The 12,655-nt window shown below is 47.2% G+C and overlaps 4 protein-coding genes across 6 annotated transcripts in view; 2 read left to right on the forward strand and 2 right to left on the reverse strand.

Annotated features, from left to right (window-relative positions):
• LOC125767225 (E3 SUMO-protein ligase ZBED1-like) overlaps positions 1-999 on the forward strand; it is a 1,590-nt gene extending 591 nt beyond the window's left edge. Inside the window, exon 1 of the mRNA XM_049433580.1 lies at positions 1-999. This exon is cut by the window's left edge and continues 591 nt beyond it. Within this exon, the coding sequence (XP_049289537.1) occupies positions 1-931 (931 nt within the window). The 3' untranslated portion in view covers positions 932-999.
• The window catches only part of LOC125767197 (uncharacterized), a 285,303-nt gene that overhangs the window by 194,820 nt on the left and 77,828 nt on the right, over positions 1-12,655 (reverse strand). The window lies entirely within an intron of this gene.
• LOC125772085 (uncharacterized) overlaps positions 1-12,655 on the reverse strand; it is a 312,356-nt gene that overhangs the window by 95,824 nt on the left and 203,877 nt on the right. The window lies entirely within an intron of this gene.
• On the forward strand, positions 5,750-12,522 carry LOC125769498 (uncharacterized). The gene is made up of 3 exons (XM_049438232.1): positions 5,750-6,041; positions 6,342-10,186; positions 12,457-12,522. The coding sequence occupies exons 1-3, from the start codon at positions 5,750-5,752 to the stop codon at positions 12,520-12,522; spliced, it is 4,203 nt and encodes a 1,400-aa protein (XP_049294189.1).

The following is a 12,655-nucleotide window of genomic DNA, read 5'->3' on the forward strand; positions in this document are numbered from 1 at the left end:
AAAATCTAAAATTTCTTCTGCAAAATCAGTTTCTTTAACTATGGACGGATGGACAAATATCAACAACACTAGCTTCTATGCTGTTACATCACATTTCATCGATGATGATGCACATTTATGTTCATTTCTATTAGAATGCTCGGAATTTTCGATTAGCCACACAGGTCAAAATATTGCACAATGGTTAAAAACCGTTCTGTCGAATTTTGGGATACAAGATAAAATTATTGCAATAGTAACAGACAATGCATCGAATATGAAATCAACAGCCGATTCTGCCAAAATTAGTCATGTTCCTTGTTTTGCACATTGTCTCAATCTTATTGTGCAGGAAGGAATCGAAAAGTCAATAAAACCCACTGTTGATGAAGTCAAGTCCATTGTTAGACATTTTAAAAAAGGTTCTAAGGCCACCAAAAAACTTGAGGAAATGCAGAAAAATCTCAAGTGTCAAGTTCTAAAACTAAAGCAAGATGTTGCAACTCGGTGGAATTCCACAAACGACATGCTTGCTAGATTTTTAAAAAATAAAGAACCATTACTTTCTTGTTTGGCAATATTAAATATTCATAGCAAGTTGCAAGAAAAAGATTGGGTTATTATGGAACAAGCAATTTCGGTACTAGAGCTGTTTAATTTGGCAACTACTGAAGTATCTGCGGAGAAAACAGTTACTCTTTCAAAAATGGGTGTAATATGTCGAATTTTAATTGCAGAGTTAAGGAAAACACAGAGCGACCCAAATTTAATTGAAGAAGTGCGAATTTTGGTTCAAACGTTGTTAAAGAAAACCTTGGAGAGGCTAAGACATGTAAAAGATAATGATATTGTGGTGGAAGCGATATTTTTGGATCCTAGATATAAGCAGGAAGGATTCATGGAAGATGCAGAATTATTTAAAAAAAAACGTACGAAAGAAGAATACAAATAATCATTGACGACCAAACCCAAAACCAACCCGTACAAATTAGTTCTGCAAACTCTGCTGAACCTGATCAAGAAATAGCTCTTCAACCTGAGCATTATTAACGTGCATAGTCCGCACCTTGGGAGCACCGATGACGATAAGGAGTTATTTTATACGCAGCTGGAGAGGGAGTACGACCGCTGCCCACAACACGACGTCAAGATCGTCATCGGAGACTTTAACGCTCAGGTCGGACGGGAGGAGGCATACAAACCCACGATAGGCAGTTTCAGCGCCCACCAGCTGACAAACGACAATGGGCTCCGCCTAATAAACTTCGCCTCCTCCAAGCACATGACCATTCGCAGCACCTTCTTCCAGCACGCACCACGCTTCAGCTACACCTGGAGATCACCACAGCAGACATATTCCCAGATTGACCACGTTCTCATCGATGGAAGGCACTTCTCGGATATTATCGACGTACGTACGTACAGGGGAGCAAACGTCGACTCAGACCATTTCCTGGTTATGGTTAAGTTACGCCAGAAACTGTGCGCAGCCAATAAGCTGCGCTATCAGCCCACCCCAAGGCTCGACATAGATCGGTTGCGGCAAGCTGATGTGGCGAGGGACTTCGCGACCACGCTTGGGGAAGCGTTGCCGGAGGACACCACCTTCGAGGCGATGTCCCTCAATGACCATTGGCGTATGATGGAACAAGCCATCAGCAGCACGGCCGATCGAACTATTGGCCGCGTAACACGTAACCGGAGGAAGGAATGGTTTGATGATGAGTGCAGGCGAGCACTATCCGAGAAGAACGCAGCGCGTACTCGCATGCTCCAGCGCGAGACCAGGCAGAACGTGGAAGACTACAGACGACTGAGAAGGCAGCAGACCCGACTCTTCCAGGACAAGAAGCGCAGCTTCGAAGAGTCGGATGAGCAATTGATGCAGCAGCTATCCCAGTCGGGGGAAACTCGTAAGTTCTACAGGATACTGAATGCGGCACGAGGCGGTTTTACTCCCACAACCGCTATGTGCCGCAACGAGGAGGGAGATATCCTGTCGGACGAGCGAGAGGTGATCGAAAGGTGGAAGTGCTACTTCGACAGGCACCTGAACGGAGCAGATGCAGGGGAGACCTCTGCAGGAAGCAGAGGAGAGCAGTATTGCGACAGCCAGCAGGATGACGAAGTGCCCCCGCCATCCTTGGACGAAGTCACCAGTGCCATCAAACAGCTGAAACGTAACAAGTCAGCTGGCAGCGATGGGCTGGTGGCAGAGTTGTTCAAGATGGGCCCGGAGAGGCTTGCCGCGCTTATGCATCGGCTGATCGTAAGGATTTGGGACCAGGAAGAACTACCGGACGAGTGGAAGCTGGGTGTCATACATCCAGTGTACAAAAAGGGCGACAGACTGGACTGTGCTAACTTCCGAGCCATCACAGTCCTGAATGCTGCCTACAAGATCCTGTCCCGAATACTCTTCTGCAGACTTGCGCCCCTTGCCACAGATTTCGTCGGAAGCTACCAAGCTGGATTTGTTGGAGGCAAATCGACCACCGACCAAATCTTTACTCTACGGCAGATCCTCCAGAAGTGCCGAGAGCATCAGATCCCCACGCACCACCTGTTCATCGACTTTAAGGCGGCCTACGATACCATAGATCGGACCGAACTATGGAACACCATACAGCAGTACGGATTCCCTGGGAAGCTGGTACGGCTGTTGAAGGCCACGATGGATGGGGTGCAGTGCAAGGTGAGAGTATCGAACATGCTGTCGGAATCGTTCGAATCTCACCGGGGTCTGAGGCAAGGGGACGGACTCTCCTGTTTGCTGTTTAACATCGCTCTGGAAGGTGTCATGCGAAGCGCGGGCTTCGACATCCGGGGCACGATTTTCACCCGTTCTCTCCAATTTCTCGGCTTCGCGGATGACATTGACATCATCGGACGGACATCTGCGGCGGTGTGCGACGCGTACACCCGACTGAAACGCGAGGCCGACAGAATTGGATTGAGGATCAATGCGACGAAGACAAAGTACCTGCTTGCCGGAGGCTCTGACCGTGATAGAGCCCGACTCGGGAGCAGAGTATCAGTTGACGGCGACGATCTCGAGGTGGTAGAGGAGTTCTGCTACTTTGGTACGATCGTAACTTCGGACAACAACATGAGCAGCGAAATCCGAAGGCGCATTGTTCAGGGAAATCGTGCCTACTACGGGCTCCACAAACTCCTGCGATCCAGAAGGCTCCAGCAACACACGAAGTGCACGATATATCGCACACTGATACGTCCGGTAGTCCTCTACGGGTACGAGTCCTGGACTCTGCTAACGGAGGATGCCAATGCACTCGCTATTTTCGAACGGCGGGTGCTAAGGACTATCTTTGGCGGTGTGTGCGAGCAGGGCGTGTGGAGAAGGAGAATGAACCACGAGCTAGCTGAGCTGTTTGGCGGTGCAGATATCCTGACGGTGGTCAAAGCCGGAAGGATACGATGGCTGGGGCACGTGATGAGGATGCCGGACTCATGCCCCACCAGGAAGGTGCTCGTCAACGATCCGTTCGGCACGAGGCGGAGAGGAGCACAGCGAGCTCGTTGGCTGGATCAGGTGGAGTCAAACCTGTCGGAGATCGGATGCAGCCGTGGGTGGAGGACTGCAGCACTGGACCGAGTTTCCTGGAAACGGATTGGCGACCAGGCCATGTCTACGCGACGTGCTCGACCATGAGCAGGCCAGAAAAGAAAAGAAGAAGAAGTTGTGGGCCAATTACGACTCAAAATTAAGCAATAGGGAAACAACGTTGCATCCTGGAGCCAGTGTAACCCGAGAGGTAGAAAATTTTATGAAAGATATTTATTTAACTAGGAATGGTGATCCTCTTAACTGGTGGAAGCAAAGTAAAATATTTTATCCCAACTTATATAATCTCATGCTGAAACGGTTGTGTGTTCCAGCTACATCCGTTCCATGTGAGAGAATTTTCTCTAAAACAGGGGAAATTTCCACCGAGCGTAGAAATAGATAAAAATCCAAAAAAATTGAAGAATTGATTTTTCTGAATTACAATTATGGTAGGTAAGAGTTTTGCAAAAATGTAGTTTGGTAGTAAAAATTAATTCTCGTTTCGCAGCAGATCTAAATAAAATCGTTTTTTTCTCTCTTAATTCATAATTAGGATTTTATCGCATATGACTTAAGCTATGACTATTACTTTAGAATACCTTAATGCACATGTTGTGAATAACAACGCGTCATTGTTTTGATTCGAATGCGGTGACAGAATTCATTTGTTTTGGTTAGACAAATGTGACAGTTAATTAATCGTAATTAATCGATTATAGCAGACGAATTTCGATGACACCGGGACGGAACGCCGTGAAGGAAAAAAGAATGGCCGTTAAGGAAAAGGGAATTGTATAAATAGGGGCCAAAAGACGCGCTTTCGGCCTCTTACATTTCAAATACGCGGCAAATAAAGACCAATTTGTGGTCGCTAATAGGTGAACCAACAAAACCTTTTTGAAGTCGCAATCATTTACAACATTCCACAAATTGCTTAACGTAATTCACTAGTCTTACTTAGTCACAATCCACGCAATTCGGTCACTCGCGAAGTAAGTGCTATTCGTTCGATCGTATGTAAAGTGTCGGTACGCGCGCGATAAGCCACGAAAAAGTGAACCGTCGGGAAGTGATTTTTTTGTAGACTCGTCCAAAAGTGAAAGAAGTTGTAGATAAAATGGAAGGAGCAAGAGGCTCTAAAAGTGCGAGTGCGGAGCGGCAGTACCAATCGGAAGCACTCGAGGAGCCTTCAGAAAGGCGTACGGGAACTCGTACGCCATCGGTGGACGAAGAGTCCATTAGTTCGAGGAGGACGAATCTTCCCAGTCTGGATGCCAGAGAGCTCAAGCTGGCGCGAAAGGAGCTTGAGTTGGAGCGTCGGGAGCTTGAGCTGGAGCGGCGAGAACTCGCGCGCGAACGGGAACGCAGCAATCCCAGTTTGCAAGGTGTACCGGATGGTAAGGCGGACAGGATGGAGGGTTGGCTGCGAGACACGGAGCGGCTGGGAGTGACGACGCCAAAACGGACTGCAGCTGCAATGGCGACTGAGGACCGGCGGGTTCATCACCCTTCGACCCTAGTTTCGAGTCCGGACGGGTACGGGACGCGAGTGTTGCAGCCGAGTAGTAGCACGATGGCGGACAACCTACGACGCTGGCGGCCATTCGACGCTACAATGGCCGCGTCACCGCCAGGCTACGATCATACGGTGGCCATCGACCAAGCCGCAGCGCTGGACCAGGAGTATGCTGATTGGCGTCGCGCGGTGGACGAATCACTCGCGACGCACCGTGAGGCCCAGCGTAGACAGCAGGAGAAGTATGAAGAAGCGGCAACGGGTGAGCGTGGTGTTTCGTTTCAGATGGCCAAGCCGTTGAACGTGACGCTAGGTGACGACGCTTTGACTGTCCGTCAAAAGGCAGCGCGGAAGATCGTCAGTAGGGAGCTCCCTACCTTTTCCGGGGTGCCAGAGCAATGGCCGATGTTTTATGCCAGCTACCAGCGATCGTCCGCGGCATGCGGCTTCGACGATCAGGAGAACCTGCTACGGTTGCAGCGAGCCTTGCGCGGACCAGCTCTCGAGTCGGTAGATCATATACTGCTGATGCCCTCGGGGCTGCAGAAGGCGTTAGACATTCTCAGGTCCGAGTACGGAAGGCCGGGACTCATCGTGGAGAGCCTGATCCAAAAGGTGAGGAAAATGCCCGCGCCTAGAGCGGAAATCTGGAGACCATAGCAGCCTTCGGGAAGGGCGTGCAGAAGATGTGCGCAACGATCCAAATATCGGGACTGCGGCAATATGACTGCGATGTCGCCCTGCTCGACGAGCTGGCGGCGAAATTACCCCCGGAACGGCTGCTGGAATGGGCACGGTACAAGGTGCAATTGCCAGAGGCTACCGTCAGCGAATTCGGCAAGTGGATTGGAGAAATCGCGACGGCTGCCAGGTTAATGGTGAAGATATCAAAAAAGGGGCCAATACTTGATCGCCGTGAATCACCAAACACTCGACAAGCGCATGTAACCGTACACACAACCGAACCATCTACCAGTCGTGAGTGTAAATTATGTCACGACGCGTGGCACAAACTGGTAGACTGCGAAATGTTCCGGGAGTTATCGTTGTCGGAACGACGCGCATACGTCCGAAACGAGAGTTTACGCGTACGATGTTTAGCAGCGCACCGGGGTGTGTGCTTTATAAAGACGGTGTGTAATATCGAAGGGTGCAAATTACACCATCACGCACTGTTGCACGAGAGAAGTAGCACTACGGGAAGATCAGGCAACGCACACAGCACTAAACACGACACCACACAAGACACTAAACGATGTAACGCACACACAAGCACAGATGGAAACATTCTGCTACGCTATGTACCGGTCATCCTTTACGGCAATAATAAGGAGGTACGGACGTACGCTCTCCTTGATGAAGGGTCGACAGCGACATTTATAGAGCATAGTTTGATCGAAGAGCTCGGTGTTGAGGGCAGACCGGATCCGATGAGTTTGAGGTGGACGGGCGGCACCACACGTCAGGAGGTTGGCTCAGTTCGTGTGGCACTTAGCATCTCAAGCGTGCGCGAAGGGTCCAAGGCGTTCCATCTAAAAATAGTACACTCTGTTAACGATTTATCTCTTCCAGAACAATCAGTAAGCATGGAAGAACTAAGTGCAAGGTATACTCATCTGAGGGGATTGCCTGTCGCCTCGTACTACAAGGCAAGACCCCGTATCCTGATTGGCGTGGACAACTGGGGCCTAGGCAGGCCTCTCAAGTACGCCGAAGGTGGGAGTAGAGAGCCGCTCGCTACGAAGACGAAGCTAGGTTGGACCGTTTTTGGGGCACGCGGTGGATCGTCACGTGGAGAAGCAGTTCGTAGCTGTTATCATGTGTGCATATGCGATGGTGTTTCGAGTGACCATTTATACAACGCATTGAAGACACATTACGCTATTGAATCGCTGGGAATTAGTAGCACAAAGACCGTTATTCCGAAGGAAAATGAAAGGTCCAATGCAATCCTTGCATCGGAAACCCGATTGCTGGATAACCGTTACCAAACAGCCTTACTGTGGAAATACGACGACGTACGGCTGCCGTGTAACAGAAACATGGCTTTGAGAAGATATACGGGCCTAAGAAAAAAGAAGGAGAAAGATCCCAAATTAGCGAACGCTATCACCCAAAAGATGAAGGACTACGAGGCGAAGGGCTACATCCGCCGAATGAACGAGAGTGAGGTTGCTAAACGGGAGCCCAGAGACTGGTTCTTGCCAATTTTCCCAGTCTTCAACGTCAATAAGCCAGGGAAACTCCGAATGGTGTTCGACGCTGCCGCACAGGTCCAAGGAGTTAGTCTAAACAGTTTCCTCCTCACAGGGCCGGACCAGTTGGTGGGATTGGTCGCAGTACTCTACAAATTTCGTGAGTTCCGTGTAGCAGTAACGGGAGACATCCGCGAGATGTTTTTCCAAGTACGTATGAAACCAGCAGACCAACGTAGCCAATTATTCTTCTGGGATGACGGGAGCAGTCCAAACAGGCCACCGAATATCTACGCAGTCTCCGTCATGACATTTGGAGCTGCTTGTTCTCCTGGTAGTGCTCACTACGTGAAGAATATCAACGCGGATAGGTTCGCTGAAAGGTTTCCCCGAGCTTCACAGTGCATAAAGTACGAACACTACGTAGATGACATGCTGTCCAGCGTCGAGACGGAGGAGGAAGTAGTAACGTTAGCAGAAGACGTTAAACACGTACATGCACAAGGTGGATTCGAGATCCGGAACTGGTTATCCAATTCCAGGGAGGTAGTTAAGCGCTTGCGAAGCGCAGCCAACGACCAAACAAGCATCGAAATGTGTGCCGAACAAGGCACGGAAAAGGTATTGGGAATGTGGTGGAACACGGAGGATGACACATTCACCTTTCGACTCAGCCCGAAGAACGACCAGGAGCTATTGGCTGGAACCAAGATGCCCACAAAACGTGAAGTACTTCGAACGCTGATGGTCATATATGATCCTCTAGGTCTGATTGGACACTTTCTGATGTTTCTGAAAGTCTTACTGCAAGATCTGTGGCGCTCCCGTCTAGGATGGGATGATACTCTGGAGGGCGACGTCGCGAAGAAATGGTTGAAATGGGTAGCAGTACTGCCTGACCTGCAAAAGACTACCGTTAGAAGATGTTATCGAGAATTATCGTCGCACAGTGTCAACAACATACAACTGCACATATTTTGCGACGCCAGTCAAAGCGGTATGGCAGCGGTAGCTTACCTGCGATTCGAAGAAAATGGCACAATAGAGTGCGCACTGGTCGGCTCGAAAACACGTGTAGCGCCGATTAAATATCTGTCCATTCCAAGGCTCGAGCTGCAAGCCGCATTAATAGGGGCTCGCTTCGCCAGGCACATAGCAGACGAGCATCGTTTAAGCATCACCAAAAGGATATTTTGGACCGATTCGAGAAACGTCGTTAGCTGGATCAGGTCCGACCATAGGCGATATTCCCCATTTGTTGCATTTCGGGTAAGCGAATTGATCGAATCCACTAACACGGAAGAATGGCATTGGCTATCAACCAAGCTAAACGTCGCGGATGACGCGACCAAATGGCAGGCGATTCCGGAAATGGGGCCGTCGGGACGATGGTTTCGTGGGCCGGAGTTCATCTGGCAACCAGAAGGAGAGTGGCCGATAAACAACGCCGATGCCGGAGAGACGGTCGAGGAAGCTCGGCAAGTAATCCTGCACCACACAATAGACGATTATCTGGTTGACTTCACACGGTTTTCGCGATGGAAAACGCTCCTGAGAACAGTCGGATACGTCATACGGTACGTAGAAACTCTACGGCGCAAGGTCCGACAGCTTGAAGTACCAAAGGGGCCACTAACGCAGGAGGAACTATCGACAGCGGAACGAACAATATTCATCGTCGTCCAAATGGTAGAGTTTGGGAGTGATGTGAAGCGCATGAAGAACACCACCGACAGGAAGTATCCATGGACGAAACCGCTGAAAAGGGAAAGCAAACTATATAAGCTTTGTCCCATTTTAGATGAACATGGTGTGCTTAGAGTACACGGGCGTATTAACCACTACCTTTTTGATGAGTCACTTCAGAGACCGGTAATCCTCCCGAGGCGGCACCATGTCACAGACCTTATTATACAGGACTTCCATGAAAGGTACTGTCATCAGAACCATAGGACGGTGGTAAACCAACTACAGGCGAAGTTCCACATACCGAAGGTTCGGGTAGAATTCAACCGCGTGCGACGCCTGTGTCAGTGGTGCAAGATCCGCGATGCAGCGCCAAACCCGCCGATAATGGGGAGCATCCCTTTCCAAAGGCTTGCAGTTTCGCAAAGGCCTTTCACCTACACCGGGCTGGACTATTTTGGACCGATACATGTCACCGTTGGACGTCGCCATGAGAAACGGTGGGGAGCGATCTTCACCTGCCTGACAACGCGAGCGATTCATTTGGAGGTAGTACACACGCTTACAACAGCCTCCTGTATTCTGGCGATCCGCCGATTCGTCGCGAGACGTGGATCACCACGTGAGATCATCAGTGACCAGGGCACTAATTTCGTCGGAGCAGCGCGAGAGTTACGAGAAGCCTTGAAGGACGTCGACACGGATGCGTTAATGGAGAGGTTTTCGAGTCCGGTGATGAAGTGGACTTTCAACCCACCATCCGCGCCTCACTTTGGTGGATGTTGGGAGCGTCTGGTGCAATCGGTCAAGAAGGCGCTAAGCAGCCTGGATTTACCCAAAACTCCGAGCGATGAGCAGCTGATATCAACCCTAACGGAAATCGAACTAATTATTAATTGCAGACCACTGACGTACATACCTTTAGAAGACGAGATGGACTCTCCGATAACGCCAAACCACCTCCTGTTGGGTAGCTCGGACGGAGCTAAGCCAGAAGCGTTCCTGGATGATTCGCCGGCAGCTGTAAAGGCATCGTGGTGTGCTGCACAACGTAACGCGCAGCTATTCTGGAAGAAGTGGACCGAAGACTACTTGCCAACGTTAACCCGGCGAACGAAGTGGTTCGAACCTGTAAAACCAATCGCAGTCGGCGACATAGTGTTGATTATCGACGGAAACCTACCTCGTAGTTGCTATCCGAAGGGACGCGTAATCGCAATAGTTCAGGCAAAAGACGGTCAGGTTAGACGCGCGACGGTACAGACTAACAGCGGTACAATCGAACGACCCGCTACTAAAATCGCAGTGTTAGACGTAGAAACGCGGAGGGATTAAGCGGTAACCAAAGAGAAAGTTCAGTATTAGAGACCGCGTGGTCTACAATGACGTTCGTTAAGTGAAGCACCGGATTGCTGCACTGGAGGGGAGTATGTTGTGAATAACAACGCGTCATTGTTTTGATTCGAATGCGGTGACAGAATTCATTTGTTTTGGTTAGACAAATGTGACAGTTAATTAATCGTAATTAATCGATTATAGCAGACGAATTTCGATGACACCGGGACGGAACGCCGTGAAGGGAAAAAGAATGGCCGTTAAGGAAAAGGGAATTGTATAAATAGGGGCCAAAAGACGCGCTTTCGGCCTCTTACATTTCAAATACGCGGCAAATAAAGACCAATTTGTGGTCGCTAATAGGTGAACCAACAAAACCTTTTTGAAGTCGCAATCATTTACAACAGCACAAGTATTCAGAAAATAAACCTAATTATAAATTACGCAGTTAGGTAAACCTAACCATTCCTTTCCTTTAAAGTTTTAGAAATATGTACTAATATTGTCATTTGATTTTAAAGTCTACCAGTCAATATCACTCTCAGATACAAAAATGCCTACTGCAAGTTCAATAACACCTGTGTACCAAAAGGAAGCTTCTATTCAAAACTTTTGTCTGCGTCAATTACTTGGTCGAAAGCGGAAAATGCACGTCATATTGTCATGGCCTGCTTGCCCGAAAATCGTTTTCCAGGAAATTCGATCTATTGCTGCTGTCCTCTATACCCTGTCCATCTGATCCATCTATCCATCTATCCATTAAATCTCTAATAGGTTTTGCTCCATTTTAACTAACCTACCAGCTTGCTGTGCTACTCTACGTTGCATCCTGAACGGGTCGCAAACACTATCTTGATAGGACATTAGACCAGCATCTTCTGATTGGCCACGTTCTCTTAGCTGATTGATAAGAGTTTCCGCTGATAAAAAAATCGCTTAAGAAACCTTAAAATAGTGACCTAACTCATTTTGATATTTTTTTTGCGCTTGTTAATAACGCCTAGGCCTTATTAAGACTTATTTTACCATGTAGCAGGATAGCCAGTCCTTGCTATGTCGGGACGATCCGGATCGGATTTGATCCCCGGTCCTGCAGTGTGGATCGGCGTCGTTTGTAACATACACCACCGGACCATTGTCATGTTCAATTTCGGTTTGGATACCGACATATATCCTTCAAACCCAAAAAAATATGTAGGGTACCTTTGTTGAGTAAATTTCAGTTGATATCCAAAATTAAAAATTGAAAAAAAAAATCGATTTGGGATTCTCCCTGAACACTAAAGAAGTGTTATATCATTTTACTCTATGAAACTTTACATTCTAAAAGTACATACACCTTGAACGGACAACATAGACTTTTCTATTTGCAACGCTTTTTGAGGTATTGGAGTGATTAACAAAGTTTAGAACTAAGTAGTGTTAGTTCACATGTTAATATTATTTATTTTTCGCAACTGTTAGTTTTACTTTTTAATACATTGTTTACATATTCATCATTGATTACATTACTTAACGAGGTAAACGCGTTCAAAGTTTTTGTTTTATTTTAAAGCTAGTAGCATAGGGTGGTCAAATTATTACTTGAAATAGGAGGGATATTTCCAACACTGCGATATGATACAAAAGGGAAGAAGGAGGTTGACCATTGTTCAATTTTAGTTTTTTTTTGTCATAATTGAATGATCCTTGATTTTATTAGCTTTGTACGATAATCTCATTGAGCTCAGTAGAGCTTTGCCTAATTTCATAAAACATCAGATATTTGCTAAAGCGTCATGTGAAATATTTTGTGTTAATATGTATTGATTATTACCTAACACATACATTGGTTTTTTTAGTTATTCACACATAATATAGCAAAACAATAAGGTTGTTGGTTAAGCAAACACCACCAAAGAAACAGATAACTTCGCCATTATTGAATTGTTGATAATGTTTACATTTACAAGTAATATGCAACCCTGAAGGCGTTTAACATAGTGATTTGTGGTCCTTAAAATAAATGGTGATTGTAGTCTTTATACTGCCGGTCTCTAATTATATAGACCCCTATATATGTAGATAATTATATATAAAGAAATAATCACATAAAAAGATTATATAGGCTAATATAAATTGGTAATATCAGGGAACTAAATAAAATTTAACTGATGAATTTCATTTTTCATTTTTAGCCCTACATCCATCTACTCAACAATATCAAAAACCAGGAAGAATCCAATAACAATAATAATGGCTAATGAAGGTGCTGGAGGACGATCAACAATGCACGGAAGCTCCTATCATTTGCGTACGGCAATGGTGATATTGCTGCGTGCCTTCACTCTCCGACGAAGAGGTGTTTTATCGGATTTTAAAATTACCATGGAAGAT

The sequence above is a fragment of the Anopheles funestus genome, chromosome 3RL, assembly GCF_943734845.2.
Source record: "Anopheles funestus chromosome 3RL, idAnoFuneDA-416_04, whole genome shotgun sequence".
Classification (NCBI taxonomy): domain Eukaryota; kingdom Metazoa; phylum Arthropoda; class Insecta; order Diptera; family Culicidae; genus Anopheles; species Anopheles funestus.